The 25,861-nt window shown below is 37.2% G+C and overlaps 2 protein-coding genes and 1 long non-coding RNA gene across 3 annotated transcripts in view; 1 reads left to right on the forward strand and 2 right to left on the reverse strand.

Moving 5' to 3' along the window:
• LOC106050328 (uncharacterized) overlaps window positions 1-11,059 on the reverse strand; it is a 28,044-nt gene extending 16,985 nt beyond the window's left edge. The window contains exons 1-6 of the mRNA XM_056028586.1: window positions 10,814-11,059; window positions 7,386-7,520; window positions 4,604-4,786; window positions 2,787-2,975; window positions 869-1,078; window positions 196-408 (exon numbers count right to left, since the gene is read on the reverse strand). Of these exons, the coding sequence (XP_055884561.1) occupies window positions 196-408; window positions 869-1,078; window positions 2,787-2,975; window positions 4,604-4,786; window positions 7,386-7,520; window positions 10,814-10,874 (991 nt within the window). The 5' untranslated portion in view covers window positions 10,875-11,059. The remainder of the gene's footprint in view (window positions 1-195; window positions 409-868; window positions 1,079-2,786; window positions 2,976-4,603; window positions 4,787-7,385; window positions 7,521-10,813) is intronic.
• LOC129926198 (uncharacterized) lies at window positions 1-24,906 on the forward strand. Its single transcript, XR_008777849.1, has 4 exons — window positions 1-54; window positions 11,053-11,289; window positions 23,952-24,107; window positions 24,843-24,906. It is a non-coding gene; the product is annotated as an uncharacterized LOC129926198 (long non-coding RNA).
• The window catches only part of LOC106063275 (uncharacterized), a 31,646-nt gene continuing 27,644 nt past the window's right edge, over window positions 21,860-25,861 (reverse strand). The window contains exons 13-14 of the mRNA XM_056028585.1: window positions 23,929-24,129; window positions 21,860-22,361 (exon numbers count right to left, since the gene is read on the reverse strand). Coding sequence (XP_055884560.1) covers window positions 22,234-22,361; window positions 23,929-24,129 — 329 coding nt within the window. The 3' untranslated portion in view covers window positions 21,860-22,233. The remainder of the gene's footprint in view (window positions 22,362-23,928; window positions 24,130-25,861) is intronic.

Raw genomic sequence — 25,861 nt, forward strand, 5'->3', positions numbered from 1 at the left:
AAAATCTTAATCGACCACCGGCGGACAATCGTTATGCCGGATGTGGCAAAATATGTGGGTCACAGTTTTGAGATAATAAATACCTACGTATAATTTAATAAAATTCATCAAAAAAAGAATTTTTGAATATAGTCGAGTATATTCAATTCTAAATATTGTATTAATGATATACTATCCATTTATCTCCACACTGACCTCCATATGCCTCCACTTCACATAATGTGAGTATTTTCATATTTCCGGATAGATGTATGTGAAGATATTTAACCGTAGTTTTCATACTTTCGTTAAAATTGATATAAAAGATGGGTTTGGCTGATGATTCTTTATCTCCATAGAAACCAACCACTTCTCCGTTCATATCATATGTATTTATTGCAAACTTAAGAAGACGTTCTGAAAAATTATCTGTAGATAAAGAGTAAATAAAATGTGTAAAAAAAAAATCTATATGCAAAGTTTTAGTAATATAGTAATTAAACATACTTAATTTTACTATTTTGAACAGGGGCGTTAACACTAGCGGATCCAGAACTTTGGAGTGCTGGGGAGGGGTGATTTTTTTCTAAACCCTAACGCCAAGTAAACCCTAACCCTATGCATAATCGCATAAACGCGCGTACAGCATATATATATATAGTAAGTCATACATTATTGTATCTCTGTTGTCTGTTTGTTGCGTGCCTGTTTCCGATTTATCTTTGATGACCCAGTGTGTTTCACAATCAAATAATCACCCTCTAGAAACCAATCCAGCCACATACGAGGACAGTCACAGCTACTAATTTCAAAACATTTTTTTAAATACAAAAAGTACACAATTTTTGTGTTATTTTTTAAGCAGGCTGAAATGACATCGTGTATCTACCTCTGTTATAAAGGATTACCCGTGTCATAACGTAGCCGCTTAGTAAAGTTAGATTCCAACTTGGGGACGTCTCCTCGTTAGTATGAGAGCAGCTGCCGGCAAAAACGTTCGAGTTAGTGTCTCCATCTACAGCTAAGTCAGCTGTGTACTTTTCAAAGCCAGGATAGACTGATGACTGCGTGGCGTTCTGTTTGTATGCAATGTTTCTACCTGGTGTAAGAAAGTAAAGACATTGCGAAAGAGCAGAAACTAGAGTGGGACAACGTTTGCACTTCTTCCTCTTTAGTAATTTAGAATATGGATATACTTATAGAGGCCGTGGATTCACATTTGAGGACCAATTGAAAATCCACTGCCGAAGAAAGACGTGATCGGCGAAAAGAAAATCTTAATGGACAACCTGCGGACAATGGATATGCTTGCTCTCGGCGAGGTTAGTGGTCTGCCTCTAAGTTGTCCAATCATGAACTACTTTATCCCACATGCTTTTATTTTGGATTCGACTACCCAAACAATAGCTCGAGATGATTAATGATATATGTGTTTTTTTTTGTGTGTGCTTTTTAGCGGCCCCCGAAAGGGGAAAAGACGCTATTAGTTTGGTGTGAAATGTCTGTCCGTCCGTCCGTCCCGTTTAGATCTCGTAAACTAGAAAAGATAGTGAAAAATCCGATATCATAATATCTTAGTCCATTCAAAGTTCTGATTCAACGGCTACGTTTTTATTTTCTAAAAGCGAAAAATCAAATTTTTTAAATCTCCTTTTTTTAGGGGGGGGGGCGAAAATACCAAAGTATCTACCTTGTTTATAACAATTCAGATGTGACAAAAGAGTTTTATTCTCTACATTTTAATACACATTACAATTAAAACTATTTCGATTTGCTCATCCCATGTAACATGTTCAAAAAGACACCCTTTTTTTTCTGGTTTAATGGTCCCTATTACGCATACGCCATTATTCGAAACATAAGTTCCATTCTATAACGTGCATTTGATTGCAAAAGAGCACACCTGATTATAATCTTGGGAGTTTCACATTTAATTAGCACTCACCATTAGATGTAACATCATTAATCACATCATTTCGGGTGTTAATCAGTAATCGAATTATTAGATGTTCAAAATTTAATCACATCTTTAGATGGTTTATTTTTATTCACATCATTAGACTTTAAATCTTTAATCACATCTTCAGATGTTTTATCTTTAATCACATCTTTAGATGCTCAATCTTCAATTACGTTCTTAGATGTTTAATCTTGTTTTTAAAAGGTTTGTGCATAGCAACAGAAACCTCAAATATATCACACTGTTCGAAATATGTTATGGACAGATAAAACACTTGAATCGATCGTATGACGTCTAGCATGTCGCTAATTACGTGTATATCTTAACAAACGGCACATCTTTGGCATGTTGTGAAAACAACCTTCTGACGAGTTACAAACATTAGTAAACATAAAAAGAACTGAAACTAATACTATATAATACGCAATATTCATTCATATTCATTTAAAATAGTACCTAAAAGTGTTATTTAAAATGAAGTGATATAATTAAGCTAGTAACATGTATTTATGCATGCTTTCGGCCCTTCTGCTTATGATATGAGAAAGGATGGCTCTTCTACTACAGGATATAATTTATCTCTAATGACGGAAGTTGTATTTCTGTACAGGTCCCGTGATAATAAGGTAAATAGCACAATAAGATATTTAATTAGATAGATAGATACATTCATACATACATACATACAAACATAAATAGATACATACATACAAAGATACATGGATGGATAGATAGGTGGATTTATGTATGAATGGATAGATAGATAGAGAGATAGATAGATAGATAGGTTGATAGATAGATAGGTTGATAGATAGATAGTTAGATAGATAGATAGATAGTCACTTACCTCCACTGATATAAAAAGAACATAAAGATGACAGATTTCCTGATAAAGTTAAAGATGTTATCCTGACATCATCATTACATCGCCTGTCTAGAGTTTTGTTGGTTACTTCAGCGAGCGTCTCATTTAGACATGAAGACGTCTTAGTTGAGTTTTCTTTCATGAACTGCAGCGTCACATTGAGCAGTGAGTCTAAACAAGTTGAAAAATCTCATGTCTCTTCACTTAACTTGGTTATTTTTTAAAACTCAACTAGCCGAATATGTCCCGCGGGCCTTAGTTTGGGTATTATTGATCTACTGGATTGATTTTAGGTTTATGTCAAACATGAAGAATGTTCCCTTCACATTTTTTTTTTATTTTGCCACGAAAATAAATGTTGAGATTGAAAATGGGTTTACCCGTTCAGCAGACATATTCATATCAAACATAAAATACTGTGAAAACGGGTTTACCCGATTTGTTAAAAGTTTTTTTTATAGAGATACAGTTAGGTACTTTTAGTCCATTTTTTGGGCCCTCCGTTACGGTAGGGATATTAATCATAAACTACGGTCTCCGTCAAGATCGAAAAATAAAGTATGCCAAGTTTTAACAATATTGGTCAAACGAGTTTGATTTTATTCGGGACATCATACATGCATACATACGCCTTACTCTCTGCTTTATATTATAGATAAAGAAATGTCATTGGCCGCAGGAGCGATATATTAAATACTGTGACGGCCCTTCCCGCTGAGCAAGGTGTTCTTAAAACCTCATTGGCGAATGAGTGGGAAGAGGTAATCTTGACCGGACGTCACACTGTCCATCTGGACTTATCGCGTGACCTGTCACTGTCCATCCCAACCCCAAGTCCCGGCCGTGCGGCTTATACGGCTCAAACTTCTCCAATTGCGAGCAGTCGTCACATTTTATTTAGAACGTAGAGGGAGCGTTCATTTACAGATTCAAATTCATTGCGCTCCCTTACTCTTGTTCTTTTCACTTAGACCCTGTGGTAAGATTATCTTCACTACTGGACTTTTGTGATTTCGACTTAGCTTATGTCATATAAACTTAATATGTGCGTAATATGTTATTTCTCACCTGCGTAAGTCGGAAACATTATTTCGTGTGTACATATTTAATTGCTTTAACTTGTGTCTACCATGTATTCATATTGTTATCTCTACATTGCGTCAATTGATCAGTGTCGCAACCTTGTACAGATGTGTACATCTTATTTTATTTCTGTTATTTCGGCTGATCGCCTTGATGATCTTTCTAACGCATCGAGACTGCGTTTAAGTGAGATTAATACATTACCTCCCCTTGCTTTTTGCTTAGTCAAGAGTTGCGTCCCTTGAACGGGCACTCTCTGCATTCCCTAGTTCGTGGCCGACGTCATGGTCGCTGACGTCTATCTATTATTCTTGTATATTCCCCCTCCCCCATCATTTGAATTATGATTCATTCACTTGTATTAGCCCCTCGCCAGACAGAACGGTGTATGCGACGAGTACACCTGTTATTCAGGCAGGTAGAAGGGAGCTTTTGTTCGCTTTTGCTGGCCTTAGGGTTCCAAGTGCTATTTCACAACTCTACACGACCATTTCAAATGTCTACGTCAGAACTTTGACGTAGCAACGACTTATTGGTAAACTATTGCTACAAATCAATGATAACTAATAACTAAAATTTTTTATCTTGTGTGAAACATAAAATCTAATTTTGATTCTGGGTCATAGATGATATGCATGATTTTAACAACAAAAAATTATAAGTTGTTGTTGTAGGTGTGTATATTTATGTGTGTGGGTGGGGTTGGCTCAACTCACGTAGGTCCGTTACAGCCATCCTCGTCCAGGTTAGAGGAATGACTTTAAACTCTGCCCATGTCCATGTTACAGATTTCAAATATGGATCATAATAGCAGGTGTTATCATCTTGATCAAGTAGCCAATCAGTTTTTCGTCCTAGAGGAATGGTTTTAATCGTTGCCCCTGACACAGCAAAACCTTCTGTAAATGTTCATATTTTTTTTTTGGGGGGGGGGCAATTAAAAAAAAAGTATAAAATATTCAAAACACATTTTATAATGATTTTTTTAAATAATTATGATATTAATTGAAAAGCTTATATTATTTCACTCTGTCTGTCTGTCTGTCTGTCTAGTGAAACGTTATTTCTCCCCCCACCCAATTTCGGATGAAGTTGAAATTTTGCAAATTTATCTTAACTTAGTGAGAAAGCTAAAAGCATGAAAATGCGCTAAACAAAAACAATTGATAACAATATTTTTAATTGCACAGATTCATGGATATATTTAGCATTATTTTTCAGTGTGGCGTGTTTTTATGGTTGGGGGGGGGGTGTATGTACGTAATTGATCTTAATTTCATTCTGACCATTAATTATTTCAGAAGTTGGTTTTTTTTTTGGTACCCTAGAAAAGGTATTCATGAGGTTAGTGGAAAAACAAAGAAAACCCCACCATTGTCAGCAAGGGGGCCAGGGGAGCGCTGTGAGCTTCACCAGCGGATCCAACCATTATTTCCGGTATTTAAAACTACTAAAAATGCTCATTCTGAGGTGTCCACAGTGCACTATACTGCTACTCTTTTATTTAAAAAATTTCAGTCAAAAGTCGAATCTGCCATAAACTGCACTTAATTAATGAAATTACTTTTCTAATTTATATATATTTTTTTTAGAAAAAAACTTGACAGACGGACGGACTGATCACACCTAATAAAGTTAAGGCCCAATATAAAAGTAGACGTGAGCTACTTTTTACCCAAAATTAACATTTAAAAATGAATCTTCTAAGCATTTCTTTTGTTTGTTTTTGTTTTAGTTTTTAGATAACACCAAGACAGACTGACAGTCGGACAGCGCAATTTGAAAATCGTTTTTACGGAAACAGTCAAAACACTTTTTTTTCCTTAGGAGTTCTGGGATTTTTTAAATTTCGGAATTATTGGGGCGCCTCTGAGTCCACCCAGCTCAAATGGGTACCTGGCATTAGTTCGGGAAAAGCGAAGGCGGTTGGTCGTTATGATGGCCACATAACACCCTCGTTAATCGTAGGTCATAAAAAAACAGATCTTTACATCATCTGCCTCATAGGTTTGAAAGGGAAACTTTACTTTTTTTTACATATAATACATCAACTAGTTATCATTACAAACGAAATACATTCCTTTAAAGAAAAAAACAACAACATTTTAGCTATTAATCCTAAAAACGTTATTTATTTTTTAGCTAAGTGTTCTATAGATATAATTTTCAGACACACATCCACTAACACACACATAGACACACAAAGAGATTAAAGTTTTAAGATACATTGAGATAAAATTTACATGTGCTTCAAATAAGAGCACTTGACTTTAACCAGGAAGAAAACGAAAGTACGTGAAGACTACAAAACGTTTCATAGAATACTTAAGAATATAATGATGAGCTGTGCGCTGAAAAACACTCCCATGGCGGTGAAAACAAGAGATAAAAAAATCTCAAAAGCTCTTTTAAATAATACTAGTCGACCAACGGCGTAGCATACGCCTCTATTTAGTGACGGGTGAACACTTCCTGAAAGACACAGTTGTCCAAATGAAGTGGGTTTGGGCAAACGATTGTGAGTGAATGAAGAGAAGTAACTCTGGAGAGAGCAACATACAAGTGAATGTTTGGCCTTGTTCTTTATTTAATGTCACGGCAAAGGTTAATCTAACAGGGAATGGTCTGTGCGTAAAGGTAAAAGGCGAATTTGAATCTGGTGTCAGGGATATCCGAATAAGGACAGTTTGTGAGGTAGCAGCTGCGATAGTTTTACACTCCAGTACGTTGCGGTGAATGCAACCGCTGAATAGCAGGGATAGAGATAGACGTTGACCCGGATTGTAAACTAATGGAGGGTCAAGCAGACGTTCTCGGAAGTGAATAGTGATAGTAGCGGGAAGTATTGGAGACATCACCATAATTTCATCCTTGCCACCACAAACGCGGGAAGTATTCATGTAGGCAGCGTATTGTGTATGATTATGCTTCCGTGAGTAAGAACAACAGCTATCTAGCCAAGTTCTTGAGCAACAGTTTCGTCGATGACCTGAGATGTCCAGAAATTTAGTGTTGTAGAACGGGAAATAAATTGTCTATGACAGTTCAAAGTGTGTATACATTTTTTTGACGCACCCTATATATAGAGATAGACGAACAACTATGAATAGGAAGTGCTAACGTAGACAGAGACAGTTTACCCTGTCTTTTGTGCAGTTGGCTTTCCATACCGAAGATTGAACTTCGTGGTCATCTTTGATTGTGTTCTACTTTGACCACAACATCTTATCTTTTAAAATAGAGATGTTACCTCAAAAAAAAAAAAGATGTTGATTACGTCCTACGCGTCATGAATCTAATTATCAATTGTTAATCAATGACTTAAATTCTGCCAAGTCACTGATTTTTCTGGCTAGTTCAGGCAACCCATTCCATGTTCTTATAGCACTAGGAAAGAAGGAGCACTTGTACTAATTTGTCTTAGCATACGGAAGTTGGAACTCTGGTTAGTGATACTGGTCTGTAGGAGGAGCTGTATGGACTAAAAGAACTACTTACGATATTGACATCTGTAACCAAACCATCCTCTTTTACATTTATCTTTCTTGGTACATTGGAAGTCATCTTGACATTGACTAGTGCACAGACACTTGTACTGGCAAACATCTCCAACCTCGCAGGACTTGCTTGGTTCTAATAAATTGATATGCATAAAAAAACGGTATAATTTAAATAATAATTTCATATGAATATTTATACAAGCATTCGTCTAAGAAATGCATATCGTGCAATCTCAAACATTATAAAGGAGCAAATCATGCAGAGAACGCTAGTATCATAACAAGCTCGTCAACACGGAACGACAGCGTTTATTTATGCAACTATGGAAAGACTAGTGATTACATTTTTTAAAAACTTGGCGGCAAAATAGCTTAGAGTTAAATGACGTCATGAGACTCTCCAGCCCAAAAGTTTGTAGAGACTTTTTTTTTTCGGAATCATATACTATGTCCAAGAAAGATCTCGTACATCTATGGCTTCTTTACCTGGGGTCCTGGGTTCGAATCTCGGTGAAGACTGGGATTTTGAATTTCGGGATGTTCAAGGCGCTCCTGCGTCCACCCAACTCTAATGGCTACCTCACTTTAGTTGGGGAAATAAAGGTGGGGTTGGGGTCCTTATGCTGGCCACTTGACACCCTGCTTGCTAACCGTTGGCAAAAGATATAGATGGCCTTAAAGGGGAACTTTACTTTGTAGTCTATCCATCTGTAAAGCAATTCACCGAATAATTTATCTGAAGCTGTTGGACCAAATAACAGCCGACCGTAGGGATGTCACCTTCATCTGGGTCCCCTCCCATGTTGGCATTGAGGGAAACGAAGCCGCAGACAGAGAAGCAAAGAGAGCCCTAAATCATGCGGTGTCAGGAACCCAAATTCCCTGCTCGGACCTGAGACAAAGTATTGCCTCTGCCACCTTTTGAGAGTGGCAGAACCGATGGGAGGCTGAGACTCACAGTAAACTCAGGCAGATGGTGGCGGATGTCAGGTGGCGGCCCACATCTAAGGGTCTGACAAGGCGTGGTAGCACGACCATGTCCAGACACTGGCGGATCCAGAACTTTGGAGTGGGGGGGGGCGATTTTTTTCCAAACCCTAACCCTAACGCCCAGTAAACCCTAACCCTATGCATAAACGTGCATACAGCATATATATATATATATATATTCCATACGTGAGAATAAAATAAGACTGTTTCTCAATCTTCGGCGAAAAAAAAACAGAAAAAAAACCCAGTCATGTTGAGGCCTTTCTCTTGCAAGCTTGGGGGCCTGGAAGAGCGCTGTAAGCTTCCTCAGTGGGGTTCGGGGCGAATCCCCGACGCCAAAAACGTTTTCTTGCATTTTTCACTGCAGAAACGCATTCTCGTGACATCTACAGCTCATTTATTTATCAGTGTGGTTCGGGCGAATCCCCGACGCCAAAAGCGTTTTCTTGCAATTTTCACGGCTGAAAAGCATTCTCCTGACATCTACAGCTCATTACTTATTAGTGGGGTTCGGGGCGAAGCCCCCACGCCAAAAGCGTTTTCTTGCATTTTTCACTGCAGAAACGCATTCTCCTGACATCTACAGCTTATTATTCATCAGTGAGGTTAGGGGCGAAGCCTCGACGCTAAAAGCGTTTTCTGGCATTCTTTATTGCAGTAACGCATTCTCCTGACCTACAGCTCATTATTCATTCTATTATAAAGGACCTTTTGAATAATGTGCAAAAATATTCTAATACATTGCAAATACAACCGATTTGTTCTTTAAAAAGATAAGATACCCCACATATTTAAGTTAAGGCTTTGAGGATCGCCGCCGAAAAAAAATTCGATTATTAATATTCAATAAAATTTAAGCATAAATTGTGAGTTATAGGCCTAAATTTATTTAACTAGAAAAATATGAGATAGAGTAAAGGTTGGAAAAAGTCGACTAGGAAAAGATTATCTGGCTTTTGAACTCATCTCAACCGTGACTGTTATATTGAAAAATTTCGTTTGAATTATAACTTTTCCAAAGCAAAGTCTTTCTTAAAATAGTTATGATAAATTCATGTGAAATTACACAAACTCTGTCTGGAAAGGGGAAGGGCGGTAAAATGAAAACGATTAATACTCGCTCCTTTTTATAATTCCTGCTAATGATTGCATTTTGCATTAAAGAATAGGGGTTGGGCGACTCGATGTAAGAATTTACTTTATAGCATATATAAATTATATTAGTGACAGATTTTTTTAATTTTATAATTTCTTACTATAATACAAAAAGAAAAAGTATTGGTTTGTCCGATAAGGGGAAGGTGATTGCATGTATCACACTTCCACCTGTTTATATTATATAGATATTCGACTAATTTTGTTCACATACTATGATTTCTCCAAAAAGTAGGACCGCCCCCCCCCCACACACAAATGGTTTAGATGGGAAGGGCGGTAGAGGTATTCGCTCCTCCCCTTCCAATCGGCCAACAGGTGAACGACATAATATAAAGACCGGTTAAAATACCAATAACAAGTTTTAATCATATAGATATTTAATTGATTCTGTTAGTAAGCTGTGATTTCTACAAATAGATAGGACCGCCCTCGCCCCACTCGAAAGTTTATGGTGGGGGGGGGGGCGGATTGATGCCATCGCCCCCCCCCGACCCTACCAAATCGGCCAAAATACTAGAAGGGGGGGGGGCGAAATAATCTAAAAATAGGTTGAAATATAAATAATTAGTATATATTATTACCATAAGTAATAAATTCGTATACAAATTGTGTGAATTCTATACTAAAATTCGTCCGCCCCCCCCCCGTGGGGGGGGGGTCGGCCGAGTGGGGGGGGGGCGATCGCCCCTACCGCCCCCCCCCTGGATCCGCCAGTGTGTCCAGACTTAGGATTGGCCACACCTACATCACGCACTCTTTCGTACTGAAGAGAGAGGAACCCCCACTTTGTGAGTACTGTGACTCTCGCCTCACCGTGGAACATATCTTCGTTGATTGCCCCAGATACCAGGATGTCAGGGAGAAATATTTTAGAGCCACTAATTTAAAAACACTATTTGATAATGTCGACCCTGGGAAGGTACTGGGCTTTATCCGGGAAGTGGGGCTATCTACGAAGATCTGATTTATGAATTTGTGAACATGCACTATTTACATTAGATTTTTACCAAATATTTAAATTTTTACTACCTTTACTATTTTAACTGTGAATAGACCTTGATTTTAATGATATGACTGTATAGAATCTGGCCCTTGTTGTTTAGAGAGAGAGTAGTCCTTAAGGGACTGCAGGCACGACATGGCCTAAATTGTGCCGATGTGCCTCAAATAAAAAAAATCAAATCAAATCATAATTTATCTTCAGCTTTCTCTCGCTTTTCTCTCTCTCTCTCTCTCTCTCTCTCTGCCTCGTTCTGCACTTCTAAATTATATATTTACCTTGTAAAGATCCTAAGTCTAAGTATAATCCAAATATAATCAGCAAAAAGAAACTCCCCATTGTACAAAAATATTCTCCTAGAGTGAATGCTCAATACATACATCAGCGCATCCAACATTTACAATCAGTTTGCATTTTTTTTTAAATGTGTAAATTGTTTTTGCAAAACTCAAACACCTAACACTTCTCCTGAAAGTCCACTTCTAAGTAGCATTTACGATACTACGATCTATTTCAGTGATTCCCAAACTAGAGTCAGCCGGCCATATCCTTGATTTCCACTATCCGGCCATAGAGGATGCTCACTGTCAATAATAAAGCCTCGGAGACTCACTCCGTTAGATTTGTTTTGGTTGAAATGCAGCCTAGAAGACTGAACAATGTTGGGAATCTCTGATCTTCACACTACTTAGACAATAATGTGCCTACAGGATACGTTAAAACGGAATAAAGTGATGTCTTTACTAACATCTTTGTAAGTTGAAGCGGAATAAATTGATATCTTTTCTAACATCTTTATAAGTGTGATTTCCTCTTAAGGTCTGGTCAAATGACAAACAAGAGCATAAGTCATTAAAATTACAAATACACGTACACAGTTGTCATTAAACAACACAATTTGTATCCTGCTAAATGAAATTAATGTACGCTACGCTATAAACGCTGATTCTACAGAATATTTTCAAAGCTTTATTTGTGTTATAGTATGATTGTTACCACTTCAGTGCTTACAGCAATGTATACATGAATTTTTTTTTTACTCATTATTTATTAATACAAGTTAAGATAGTAAGTTGTTAAATACTAATTGTATTTATCGTTAGTTGACTTTTAAATAAAACATTTACTTACTCCTCATATGTAATTTAACTCTTTCTCTCCGCAGTTATTTTTCCACGTTTTGAAAGAATTCTTCATTTTGCTCATTGCTATTTCTCTACCTTGTTATGATTAAGCTTTAATAGCTATAGCTTTGTTATTTGTTATCAGAAAATGTTGTATTTTGTCTAGAATATAAGGGGAATGCATGCTCTTTTTATATAATTCGAAGTCAAGTTTAAACATTAAATTAATATAATGAGATTAAAATCAACGATGGTATCGTCGATTAGGAGAGAAAGAGTTAAAAATTCAACTCACTAATCCTTATGTTGCGAAACGTGTTTGGCGACGGAATCGTTAATGGATACAAGCATTCCGCTACATACACAATGTTTCAAATGATATGCCTCTCACATAGACTGACAACATGTCCAACTCCTGAAAGTTACGTTTGGTTCGGATATTGAGCCTGGTGGAACTAATTCCACTAACAGGAGAAAGGGAAAAGTAACTGGCGGTTTCTTCTTCTTCTTCTTCTTCTTCTTCTTCTAGCCAGCTTTATTGCTGCTGAGCTGCTGAGCTCTTTTGCAGACTGTGCCAAGGAAAAAATATGTGCTGTTTTCTTCAGCTGTTCAGCACTGCCGTAAAGGGTGTTGGTTATGTTGGGCTGTAGTGGAAGTAGGGTCTGCCTAATGTGGATTAGGGAGGGGCATTCAAAGAGGATATGGTTTACGGTTTCAAAGGGGTGGGCGCAATGTCTGCAAAGGGGTAGTTGTGTGGAGTTTATTTTGTTCAGGTGGTAATTTAATAGTGGTGTGTGTCCTGTTCTTAGTTGGAAGATTGTAGATTGTTCTTTGCGGGGGAGGAAGTTAATACTGTCCAGTTTGTTAGGCGTAGTCATTTCTCTGTACATGGCTCTGCCTGTGTTTCCTGATGCCCATTGGTTGAGCCACTCCTCTTTGTGATTGTTGACTAACATTGACCTTAGGGTGAGGTAGTTAACAGGTCTATCTGGTTGTTCCATAGATGAACCTGCCTTTGATAGCTTATCTGCCTTTTCATTTCCCATGATGCCAATGTGTCCAGGGATCCACTGTAGTGTAATATTGATATTTAATTTTGATATCATCTGGTGGATTATCACAATGAGTGTTGTCAACTCTCTTGGGCTGTTTGAGGTGCTGCTGTTAAGTGCTTGCAGAGTAGATTGGGAGTCTGTAAAGACAACAATATCTGATGGTGGTTGCACTCCTTCATATAATTTGTTTTCCACTGTCTGGAGTGCTATGGTAATTGCCTCAATTTCGGCTTGGAAGTTTGAGCAGTAATCACCACAGGGTGCGCTTATCTCAAAGTGTTTATCTTTAGGGAAGACCAGGAAGGCACCAAGACCAGCATTGATGGTAGCTTTGAAAGCCGATCCGTCTGTATAAATATGGATAGCTGTTTTTCGATAGCTTTCGATTGTTTCAAGCGTGCCTACTTTGAGCTCCAGTGGATTTGATTCTTTTGTTAAGGTGTTATTTAGTAAATGTGTTTTGATGGTTGGTTGTTTGTAGTTTAGTCCGGGTGTAATGTATGCTGGGTATGCTCTGTGGAATCGTCACATCCTGGATCCAGGCCCCTTCACGATATCACATTCACCAGATTTAGAAAAAAAACACTTCATGATGGGTTTATGTCTAGTATTAGAATGTAGTGAGACAAGGACCTCCGTCTGGTGTAGTGCAATCCAGACCTCTGTCAAAAAGCACCTAGAGGGGGGGGGGGAAGGTCCACTATTATTCACTTAGTGAAATGCAAGTGGAAAGGCAGTGGGGTTATTTATTTCTCTTGGTCATTTCCAAGCCCCGATACCCACACGGGAGAGTATCGCCACAGAGTGGAGGTTTGGAGTCAGAGTTTTCCTTCTCCTAGATGGGTTGCGTTATTTAGGCTGACGTGTCCCATCAACACGAAGCTAAACTGGTTTTGAGGCGCCAGTGTTCCGCCTTTCATCCCTTCTCCTGTCAGTTTGTAAGAACAAGTTCCGCCGGATTTTTGAGAAAATCACACGTGAAGGCCAGGAGCTGGATTTGACTGTCAGAGGCATTTAGAGACGCAAGCCATGGGAGCATTTCTTGGAAAGTGGGTGCTTATCCCCACTTTCACCCCCGGCATTGACAGTCCTTTGGAACCCAACTGGCGGTTAAACCTGTAAGCTTCGGACTGGAGAGGCTCGTTAGAATTAGCTGACTACCAACCTAGTAGAAGGAAAACGCTGAATTCAAACATCAGCTACCTTGAAATTATACCCAAACACGGTAAAATGCTGCGAGAGTCAACCCTTACGAAAACCTAGGATCCGGTAAGCCTTAGACAGTTTGTATCACACATTCCTTCACCTTGTCAGAGCCTGCGACGCTGCTGACTTCAGACTGTATCGATACTTGCCGTTACTGTGGATACATCAACTAGGTGGCGAGATTGGAACTGTGGTCTGGTGACATTATTTAACCATAGCTGATGCCCAGGCACTCGTCCTATTTCAATGAGATGATCCATTGGTCACTTTGCGTCAGAAGGGACAATACCATTATCTTGTTTAGCAAAATGTGGTCTTTCTGCAAACTGCACAACACGACACTACCATCTTCTGTAACTTAACAACTCAGGTGTCAGGTTCTTGTGTTCTTGTTCTTGTATTTATCAAACTATTATTAGATATTTCAAATGTGAATATTTATTAATATTAAATATTATTTCAATGTGTGTTATTGTTATTATTTTCTAAACTTATAATATTTTAGCTCAAGTTCAGCCTGACAAGCACACCATACAAATGAATTGATGTATGATTAATTATAATAATAATAATATGAATATGCCATAATATGTAATCTAAAATGATCCAATTAGTCTCTTTAAAACATTCAAACAATTATGAAGTACATAATATATTACCTTAGCTATAATAGGTAGTTCAATGGATCACTTCAATCTCAAAAACAACAACTGTTAATATATGTAGATCTATCCTCTAGTAGACAAAATTCTCTTCTAGATCAAATACTGTTCCATGACCACAGTTTCAAAGTTCTTACTGTAATATCAAGTCTGACTTCATCAACAAGCATTCTGGATTCTTGAACCTCAGACTCATGTACAAATCAACCTGCTCACCAGACGACCAACTGAGAGAAAGACCTCAGTCCTGTTGACTGTAGACCTAAAGTTGTACTCTCAATATAGAAAATTGAGACTGGAAAAACAAGTCTTGACACCAAGACTTGACACTGAGTCTAACACATAGACTTGACACCAAGCTAAAATCACTACTTAGACTTGACGCTAAAACCTTTAGACTTGACGATAAGACCCCTAAACAGGGGTCAAGATAATCCAACAAGAAAATGTCCAACGCTAATGCTAAGGCTATCCAGTAACATAAGCATAAGGAGAAATTCAAGAGCTCCCAAGACACGTCTGGCTGTACCAACGTACAAAAATGGAGAGACTGTACCAGACGATAAATGACGAAAACCACACACACCTCTACGTCACAAGACAAAAACTAGTGACAAGCAACAAGGGGAGATCAGTCGCCTAGCCTACAGAGGAAAACAAAATAGTGTAATGACGTCATCAATATAGTGATCAACGCCGTACTATTAATATACAGTTACATAGATAACTGCGACATCAGGCTCCAAAATAACGTAACTGTCCTAGCATTGTTTGAGAATCACTGTGACATGCAGTGATCACTAAGAACACTTAATCTTCATTTTTCACGCGTAAGTCAAGTCTCAGTCTAAATCTGCCAATGTGATCAGACGCGCAGTTCTTAATTGGTCCTAGGAGAGGAAGGACTTACGATCTATATAGTTTATAGTATAATTAGATATCGTCATTAAGTATATTTGATGTAGGATTTTACAAGTGATTCTGGAACCCATTGTTAAATCACGTATGTAGTCTTATGTCTGGATTCGCCTGTGTATTATTGTTTTATATTAACAAATGTGCATAGTCTGCTAACCAATGATTTAATTAGTGCCAAATATCTGTTGTGCTATACTCGCTATAAGTTCCATATGACATTCGTGGCAGCAGAAGTGAAGCAACACAAGAGAAAATTTATTTATTTAGCATACAGCAGACACTTAAATGATCAACTTACTCCTAAGCACCAAAAAATAGGTGTTGCAGTAACTTTTAAAATGTCAGCCAAAACGGTACACCTGGCAACATTTAGCACTGTCTGTACAAATGCTTCACTGTTGCCGAATCAACTCCTGTACTGCTGTTTCAAACTCCACTGGCCTTTTTGCCTCGTCCCGGACTTGCACTGGGTTAAAATGTTCCAGACTTCACACTGCACTGGGCTCGCTATACCTAAGTTGATGGTAGGTCGAGACTTTGTCTCGTACTCGTGAGGTGTCTAATCAAAACCAAACCGTCGTAGTGTGCGTGTTAAAAACCACACTGAGCCGCATTGCACTGATCCATAATGAACTGTTACCAATTCGATCAATTGGGTCTCCGAAGGCCCTCTAGATCCCGACGGAACATTTGACCAAATCCGACGTGATCTTTCTTGAAACGACGCCGCACAGTCACTCATCACAATTGACCATCGCCACTCCTTACGGTTAACAGCTCGTCCAGCACTGGCCTGGGTAATTAGAGCGGCTGACTTGACCGCGACCAATCGTTACAGAAGGCTTGAGCTTGACTGCAACGTCACAACCTGTGGGCAGTTTAGACCAATAGCTTGTTGCCACGTCACAAGTTTGTACGACCTATACATTTAATAAATAAATGTTCACGTTTTTATTTAGTTGCAAAGGATTATGGCAAAAAATTATTTTTATATTAAAAAAAAATGTTTGGGTTTTTTCTTGATTAAACATTTTCAACAGTATTAATACTCTCTCCTATGAAGGAGTTTCCCTTATACCAGTTTTATTTCTAAGAAAAAAAAAACACGCAATTTCCAAAATATCAACATTTATAACGACATTTCGGCTGTAATGTAAATTCGTTTGATTGTCAAAAGAGCTTAGCCGAAGGCTCTTCGAGCTCTAGCCATGTAAGCCTGCTTGAACAACCGTTCTGTCTGAAAGATATCCAAGTCAATGCCTATGTGAAGCATTACTATTTCCGATATATCTGGCACTCCAGGGGCATGGACTAGAATGCATGGCCGAAGGCCGAGTACACCGGGAATCTCCAACATTTTCTTATGTAGTACCAAGCTAACCTTGCAGAACTCGCCATTAGTGTAACGGTCCCTTGAGGAACGGCTCATGGATTATGGATAGGGACATGGAAACTCTCTTTCAACTCCGCACCGTGCAATGGGAAAGCTCTCGCATTCCATTGGACACTCCCAGAGGAGTTTTGTTTTGCTATTCATTTAGCCTAATCACTTCCTCAAATGATCTTTTCCACCCGAGTGCCACTTTGAGGCAGAATAGCATACCCGGGTTTATGTATATCCAAGTAGGAATATGGTTGAGTTGACCCAGTTAAAATATAGGCTAAATATAGACGTACTTGCTTGATGTTGGGTGTGTTTATCATTCTTCACACTATGTAAGTCAAAACATAATTGCAATAAATTGTTAAAATGTGTTAATATATATATATATATATATATATATATAAATTAATCAAACTGCTGTGTTTAATCGAAACAAAACGGAAGCCTTTTCCCTTCTAGAAGACGCTGCTATACATCTATACATAAGTATGTCCTAAGGGCGGCTATACATAAGTATCTTTCTTTTTACGGGCACCTATTCAGAAATATCTCCTAAGAGCATCTATTTATAAACTTCTCACAAGGGCAGCTAGTCATAAGTATCACTAGAGTTGTATTTTTTCCCACAACAATTTGACATATGCGAATTCGGAGATGCAGTTAATATAGGATCTTTCATTAACCACTAGTACACAATGGAAAGACAAGATTTTAGATGCGATTTACACAAGTTTTTGAATTTCATTCTTAAACATGACACTGTTACGATGTGTAGATACAGCTTGTATACAATCTAGATACTGGAACAATAATAATAATTATATATATAGTAACGATCCTTGTACTATTTCTAACAATAAACTATTTCTCTAATTTCACTAAATGAATTTATTAACGATTCCAAGCTAATACAAATCGTCCCCAGAATATTTAAGACTCACGCCTAGTTCGCAAACAACCTTAACCTAAACCATTTTCCAGTCTTTTTTTCCCGCCTTTTTTTCCCCGCCTTTTTTCCCGCCTTTTTTCCCCCGCCTTTTTTTCCCGCCTTTTTTGTTCATCGCTTTTTGTGACCTCAACTGAGTGACCTGATATTAAGTACATCTAGAGTTGTACTGTTCATCTAATTATGCGACGTCATACCCCTGTGATCAGCCTTGACCTCTCGTCCAGCCTAAACATTGGAACGCTATATTACGTTTAAAGAAGTCATAACATTCTTTACAGCTTTAGTAGTAGTAATCCAAGCATCAAGATAAATGGGCATGATATAAACGCAGTGGACAGATTCACATATCTTGGCAGCACACTCTCCAGAAACGGAAAGATCGATAATGAAATCGACCTGCGTGTCGCCAAGGCCAGAATGTCTAAAAATGTCTGGAACAGACGACGTATCACCACAAACACAAAGCTAGGAGTCTATCGAGCGGTCATCCTCCCTACAATGCTCTATGCCTCAAAAACGTGGACAGTGTACAGAAAACATGCAAAAAAAATCTGAACCACTTCCACGTGACCTGTCTAAAAAAGTACTGAATGTTATATTGCAAGAAAAAATACCAGATACTGAATTCCCTCAAAGAAAGGGTCTGCAAAGCATCCACACAATCTTGATGCATTCCGAGCTGCGATGGGCAGGACACGTCTGCAGAATGGAAGACCGCCGCATTCCTAAACTACTCGTGTATGGCCAATTAAGGGAAGGAAAGCGTTCACAAGGTGGATAAAGAAAAACGCTTTAGGGACACCCTCACAACTTCGTTAAAAGCGTTCAACATTAACCCAGCCACCTGGGAGACAGAGGCACATGACATCATAGCGTCGCGCTGTGAAAACTGGCGCACAAATTGCTGAGGAAAAGAGAACAGCGCTGGCAGAAGAAAAGCGCCAGAGAAGAAAAGCAAGGCGAATGACACTAGCTCCAGCTGGAATAACCTGCCCAGTGTACAGCCAAACATTTCGGGCTCACATAGGTCTCACCACTCACATTAGGAGGCATAAAACCCCAGTGCAAAGCCCTGAGCCCACTAGATGACAAAAGGAGTCATCATCGAACCACAATGGACAAACTATATAAATGTAGTAGTAATATTATGGTGCATCAACGTAAAGTGAAACTTTTGGATAACTATGAATGACACATATATGTGAATCCATTTAATTATTTAGATGCTGTATACATGTAACTATTGCATTGTGGGGTAAAACACAGTTGGGTATTTACAGAACTATGTCCGATGACCTCCAACTCACCTGATACTGGTTTAAATGAAAAGATAATAGAAATCCGCTATAGGAATGAAAATAACTGTAAGTACACAAAATATTAAATGCACATTTTAAACAAACAAATTATAACTTAATTTCAATAGTAGATTTTCCATAATAGACATAAAATGTTAGACGAAGCTTTTTTGAATGGGGAAACCTATATTCCACCCAATTACTATATCATATATCGGTTTTAAAAAAAAAAACTCCCACATTTCAGAATAAAATAGACAATTATCTATCTATTTAAAATAATAACAGAAAGATATAAAATAAAATTGTTATTTTAATTATCTGTTAAACATTGACAAGTACATTTCTTGACAACATATTTATCAACAAATCATCTAATGATTTGTACGAAGCTTATATCAACTCACTTTGTCTGTCTGACTGTGTGTCTGTCTGGTAAAACGTTTGCACACGTTATTTGTCCGACATTCAATCTTGGATCAAACTAAAAATGTGCAATTTTTTTTTCTTTTACCTAACAGCACAAGAGTAAGTAAAACAAGTAAAGTTTCCCTTTCAGACTTTGTGGTCTATAGGGCAGATGATGTAAAGTTCATCTGTTTCTGTGGCCTATGGTTAAAAAGTGTGTCATGTCGCCATCACAACGACTAACCGCCTTTACTTTTCCCTAACTAATGTCAGGTAACCATTAGAATCTTCACCAGGATTCGAGCCCCGGTCCCCGGTTCGGAAACCAAGCGCTTTACCGCTCAGCCACCGCACAAGAAGTAATAAACAAAATTAACCAATTAGTTTATTAACTATCGGCAATCAATTAATTTGTTTTGTTATCTCAAATAAGGGAAAAAAATTGTACTAGAGTAAAGTGGTGGTTTAAGCTGAATTAGTCCCTTTATAGATTGCCTCTTTAAAGTAAGTTTAAAATAAACTATAGATAACTATACCTTACTACCACACCTCATCTCAGTAGAAGTCTAGCAGAGTGGTTAGTATGTCGGTTTTGGGAGGCTTGAGCCATGAGTTTGAATTCAGGGTCGCTCCCCGTTCTTTTCTTTTTTTTTAATGATATAAATACTTTCGAAAAATTCCCCCAGATATCCCTTACTTACCCCTCCCCGTTTTCCCAACTGGTCCAATAAGTCCAATCACAGCGTATTGAGAAAGTTAAATAAAAAATACTAAAATGTAAAACAAAATCAATTGTTAGAAATATTATTAATCGCAAAGATGTATTGTTGTGGGTCTAGATCTATTATAAATTTAATTATATGACTGATGCAACCTAATTGATAAAATTACACGTATAAGCTTTGTTTTTAAAAAGTATTCTTTATGTTCTTATTGTTTGTTCTATGACGCACTATTAAGGAAGCAATTTTGTTTTAATATATTGATGGGTATACTAGACTCTAGACTCACAGCGTCTAGTAGCTAAACCAAAGGCGGCCTCAGGGTGGCGAGTGGTAACAGGCCCTACGTCTTAAGGGTACCCGCGATAAAGAGAATCTTTTGTCACCTTCAGCCCATCGTGCAGACATTCTTGGCCCTGATTTGACACTCGCCCAGAGCCCTTAGCACTGCAGTGGCAGCCTCAACATAAACTTCTTTTTATTCATAAAAAAAATATAATAAATGAATAAATGAACGAAAATAACATGTATGCTCTTCTCCTAGTACAAGGATTATATTGTGTATAATCTCGCAGTTATTACGTCTCTATTATAAGTATATAAAGCAAATGAAATACATGTTGGAATTCTCGATACATTGCAAGATTTCTTTAAACCTTTGTATTTACTTTTCGGTACTTCCCTAAAAATAGCCTCAGTGTATATATATAAAGCAGCAATAAAATGTTCAATAGCAACACATGTAAAATATTTTAAAAAATACTTTTAACGAAAGCTTATATTAAATGTAATTCATCAATTAGTTTGGATAAGTCATGTCATTACATTTTCTAATAGATTTAGACTCTAGAGTAACAATAGTTAATCTTTGCGAGGTGGGGTTAAAGGTTGCCGTGATAGATTTTTAAATGTATTTTGTAAAATAAAATCAATAGTTCTACGGCTTATATTTAGATCTGAAGGGCCCTCGCCTTATCAAGAACATACACTAACCACTGTGGCAGCGAATAGCTTACAAAAATAGGTTTCATAGCTATCTATTGTTAGTTCAAACTTTTGACAGACATTCTCTAAACAAAGTAAAAAGGGGACTAATTCAACTTATACAACCACATCTGTCAAGTACAATTTCTTCCCCTTGTTAAATATTTATTAAAACTATTAATTACCAATAATTAATAAAGTAATTTGTTATATTTTGTATTATTGATTATTGTTTTGTTAGGTACAAGAACTAATGGAGCAAAATTTCAGCTTGATCTGAGATGGTAAAAATAAATTTCCATCTTTCAGACCTTGTGATCTATAGTGCAGATGGTGTTAAGATCATCTGTTTCTTGGGCCAGCGGTTTCACGTGAGCAGCATAATGATCAAACATCTTTTTTCTTTTCTTCAACTAAGGTCAGGCTAGAGTTGTGTGGACTCAGGAACGTAATTAAAAAATTCCGTAATTCAAAAGCGCAGTCTTCAAAGAATATTCGAACCAACAAACGCAGGTTCAGAAGGCGAGCGATTAACCACTCAACCAACTCATCCGAGAAGATTTTTACAAGTCAGACAGACAGACAGACAGAAAAAATCAGACAAACAAAGTGAATTATAAAATTTGGAAAATATATTTCTTCCTTTATTAAGAACAATTTTTTTGGTGCGTAATTTTCCTTGCTTGCGTTTTTTTTCCTCCCAAAATACGAAATAGCGGCATGAATATGTAGGTTTAGGAGATCGAAATTATAAAAAACAGTATGAAATGAAAGTATAATTATTTTGTGTGTGATGAGATAAAAAGCTACTGTAATTCACAGTTCTAATAACTCTATTATACAAAACGTTAGACATTTATAATATTTTTATAATGTATAACAAAAATACAATTTATAGAGCTAGATATCAAAATGCTTTAGAGAATATTGTCGTTAAACAATTGAAACAAACCAAAACAATATTTGCCAATTTATTTTCTAAAAACCATTAGAGTTGAGGTAACTGTTTCGCATTAACGTATGCACAAACAGATTCGGCTGTAGAGTACTCTGTCCAATCTGGCGATGTCAGGACACTTGTCTCGTAGCCAGCATTGACTTCTCCGTCTCGATGAGCTGTAAGCAAAGATCTCAATTGAGTCCACTATCTTTCTGTGTAACATTTATAAGAAACTATACATTGACTACAGATGCCTATGCCGGATATTAGGGATTAGGTGGCCAGAAAAGATAACTACTATCGATTTGTGGGAGAGAACTAGACAAAAGCCCATAGCCCAAGACATCACAAAACGAAAATGGAGCTGGATAGTACACACACCCTGCGAAAACCAGCTACCAATGTTGCAAGGCAGGCACTTGACTGGAACCCACAAGGAAAGAGGAAAGTCGGCAGACCCAAGTAAACATCGAAGAGTTCAGTCATCAGTAAAGCTGAGGGTACTGGAATGACATAGGAGCAGATGAAGAAAGCTGCTCAGAACCGAGTTCGGTGGAGAGGTGTGGTTGCGGCCCTATGCTCCCCTGGGAGTGCACAGGATTAAGTTAAGTAATACATTGACTTATATTATATATATACATATATATATATATAAATATATAAATATATATATATATATATATATATATATATATATATATATATATATATATATATACATATATATATATATCGTATCGTTATGACAAGATTAAGAATTGGCAGAAAAAAATATGTGTTTCATAAAAAGGGAAAGTATTTGACTTAGTGACAATGTCGCGACTAGTAAAAACAAGACGACATTTGAAGTGTGGCGAATGTAAACACTGGAGACTTTTGGCGGCTCTAGAGTAAGGTAGGATGAAGTTTTCTGAAGTAGATATTTAGACAATACAACATTCGACGGTTCCCTTCATGACGTTCATAAGCCTCGAATACATTTATACTGTTGGCCTTTCGAATGTGTTATTTCATTTTTTGAGTGTTACCTGTACAAGACAAAGCGCAGAGGCGTCTGCCAATATATATATACAACCCTTGCTGAGAACAAAAGAATGGAAGCGTCCTTAATCGAGAGGGAAAAAAAGAAAGCTACCCTGTCCGCTAGCCCTGAATCAGAGGCATACACATGTATGAATTGTGACAAAGTCTGCGTTCTAGAATTGGCTTGACTAGCCACACCAGATTCTGCCCCGTCTCAAGATTAAGCCAAAACCAGTGCCTCATTGTATCCATTGCCTTTCGAGACAAAAGGAACCATATATATATATAACCTCTACCCTAAACGCCTTAATTACTTGTGCAACGAAATAATTATTTGTGCCACATCACTATTAATACTATCTGTTATCCGAATAGCATATTTCTAATACTCTCCAAAATTAAGCCAATTACTCTCTAAGCTCTAATTTTAACACGTATATAAATTATTAAAACTAGATATAATAACTTGAAAAATAAATATAAGAACCAGAGCCTAGAAATAATGATAGTGTCACATGACTGTTAGTTTGTGATATGATTCATGGATTACTCAATGGTCTTGTTGATCAAGGGTTTGAAGCCTGCTCGCTGCAATCAACCCCCTTTTCCTGTGTAAGGTTATGTCTAGGATGTAAAAATTTTCAATACTGGTCGAACGTCTAATACAATTAATCAAATACTCTTACAGTTAAGACTTATTGTATTTATTTATGAAGTTACCTTTTTTTAAAATTTGGTCATAGGTGTGCGCTTCTTCAAGCTGGAGATTTGTTTCATCAGGAGCAAACCTTGACCTTGGCCTCCACAGAAGCACCCCAGTGTTACAAAGTATCAATTGGACGACCAAAACGACTACAAAGATAGCTCCACTCCCAACAGCTATTCCTATTCCAAAACTGGTGAATTCCACTCTGAATATTTCTGTGTTAGAAAAAATATATTTTAAAAAAAGATACCTATGTTTCTATTTACAAGTTAAACGATTAACTCTTTCTCTTCTTATTGACGATGCCAACGTTGATTTGACCCCCATTAAATTGAATTGATTTTTAGATTTATAAACTTTAATTTGTGTTGTATAAAAAGAGCATGCATTCTCTTATAATTCAATACCAAATTTTCTAATTTAACAAACAAAAAAGTTATTGAAGTTTAATTATAACAGGATAGTGAAATACAAATGAGCAGAATGAATCATTCTATCGAAACAAGGAAAATAATTACGGAGAGAAAGAGTTAAGCCTGTATTTGTTTTCTTTTGAAGAAGCATAAGTAGATGAGTCAGCCTCGTTTTGAGCAACCATTTCGGTCCTTATGTTCTTTAAATTTTTGTAACGTCAGCACATTTCATGAGGGCAGTCCAATGAATTTAGTTAAACTTTTGCAAGAAAATAATCTATTTTGGTTATCTATATACATTCTTATATACATATTCATATATAATTTAAAAAAAATGATAAAATGAAAAAGAAATATAATCAAATGTATCAACTATATTTGCCCACCGACTAAGCCTACAGTTTGGTTCCGTGTATCACAAAAGTCTTTGAACATTATTGAAAATGAACTTAAGCCTAAGCAAAACTCTATTTTAACTTCCATATTTTCATGCCTTCTGTTTCTGTGGCCCACAGTTAACGAGGGTGTCATGTGGCCAGCATAACGACGAACTAACTACTTTTTCTCAACTAACGTCAGGTAACCATTAGAGCTGGGCGGACACCTTAAAGATCCCGATTTAAAAAATCCCAGTCTTTAGGATTCAAAACCGGGTCCTTCCAGTTTGGGAGCCACTCTGGCCCCGGCCTGTCGTTATGATTGGGGAAAACCCTAAACATTGGATCTAAAACATTCAGATCTTTATTTTTTATTATTTATTTTTTTATATATTATTTTTTTTTTATTTCTTTTTTCTTTTCTTTTTTTTTTAAGGAAAACTATAACACAAAATTTAAAACTAGAAATTCCTAGCAGGACAAGTTAGCTGTTTCAGGGATGGAGATTTAACTAAATTAACATTTACCATTTAAAAAAAAAAATATGTATATAAAAAAAAATTGACTTAATAAAAGCTTAGTTTTAATGCCACCGCAAATATTCTTGATCCTTGAATTCTATTATTTTTTATTCTTACTTTATAGACATTGTAGACGAGCACTTTTTGTGTCATCCTCAAATTTACGTTTTCAGAGACTAGGATGGAGTGCCGTCGCCATGGCAGCTAAGACATTTCCAGCTATTTTGTTGCCTTATCTTGATCTATAATCCTGACGATAGTTAGATCGAATGCTGGAAAAGTCTTTTTCCGATAATTTTTCTCAATTATTTCTGTGACATCCTGTTGCAGATTTTTTGGTTATGCCCAGAGAGATTGTAATTCTAAACTTTTGACATGCTGCTAAGCGTTGAAAATCCTTATTGAGACTGTGAAGTGTATGCATATGGCTCCTTCTGTCTCGTAAGGATGCGCCTAGATGAGTCAATAGTTTCTGTTTCGTCTTGAGGCGGGGAAAAATCTAAGACAAACGAAGCCAATTCTGGAGGGTTGGTAACAGTTCGTGCATGTGTACGCATCTGTTTTAGGGCTAGCTGATAGAGCAGCTTTCTTTTTGTTTCTCTTGACTAAGGCAGCTTCTTTCTTGTGCACTCTGCG

Source organism: Biomphalaria glabrata, chromosome 5, assembly GCF_947242115.1.
Source record: "Biomphalaria glabrata chromosome 5, xgBioGlab47.1, whole genome shotgun sequence".
Lineage (NCBI taxonomy): Eukaryota > Metazoa > Mollusca > Gastropoda > Planorbidae > Biomphalaria > Biomphalaria glabrata.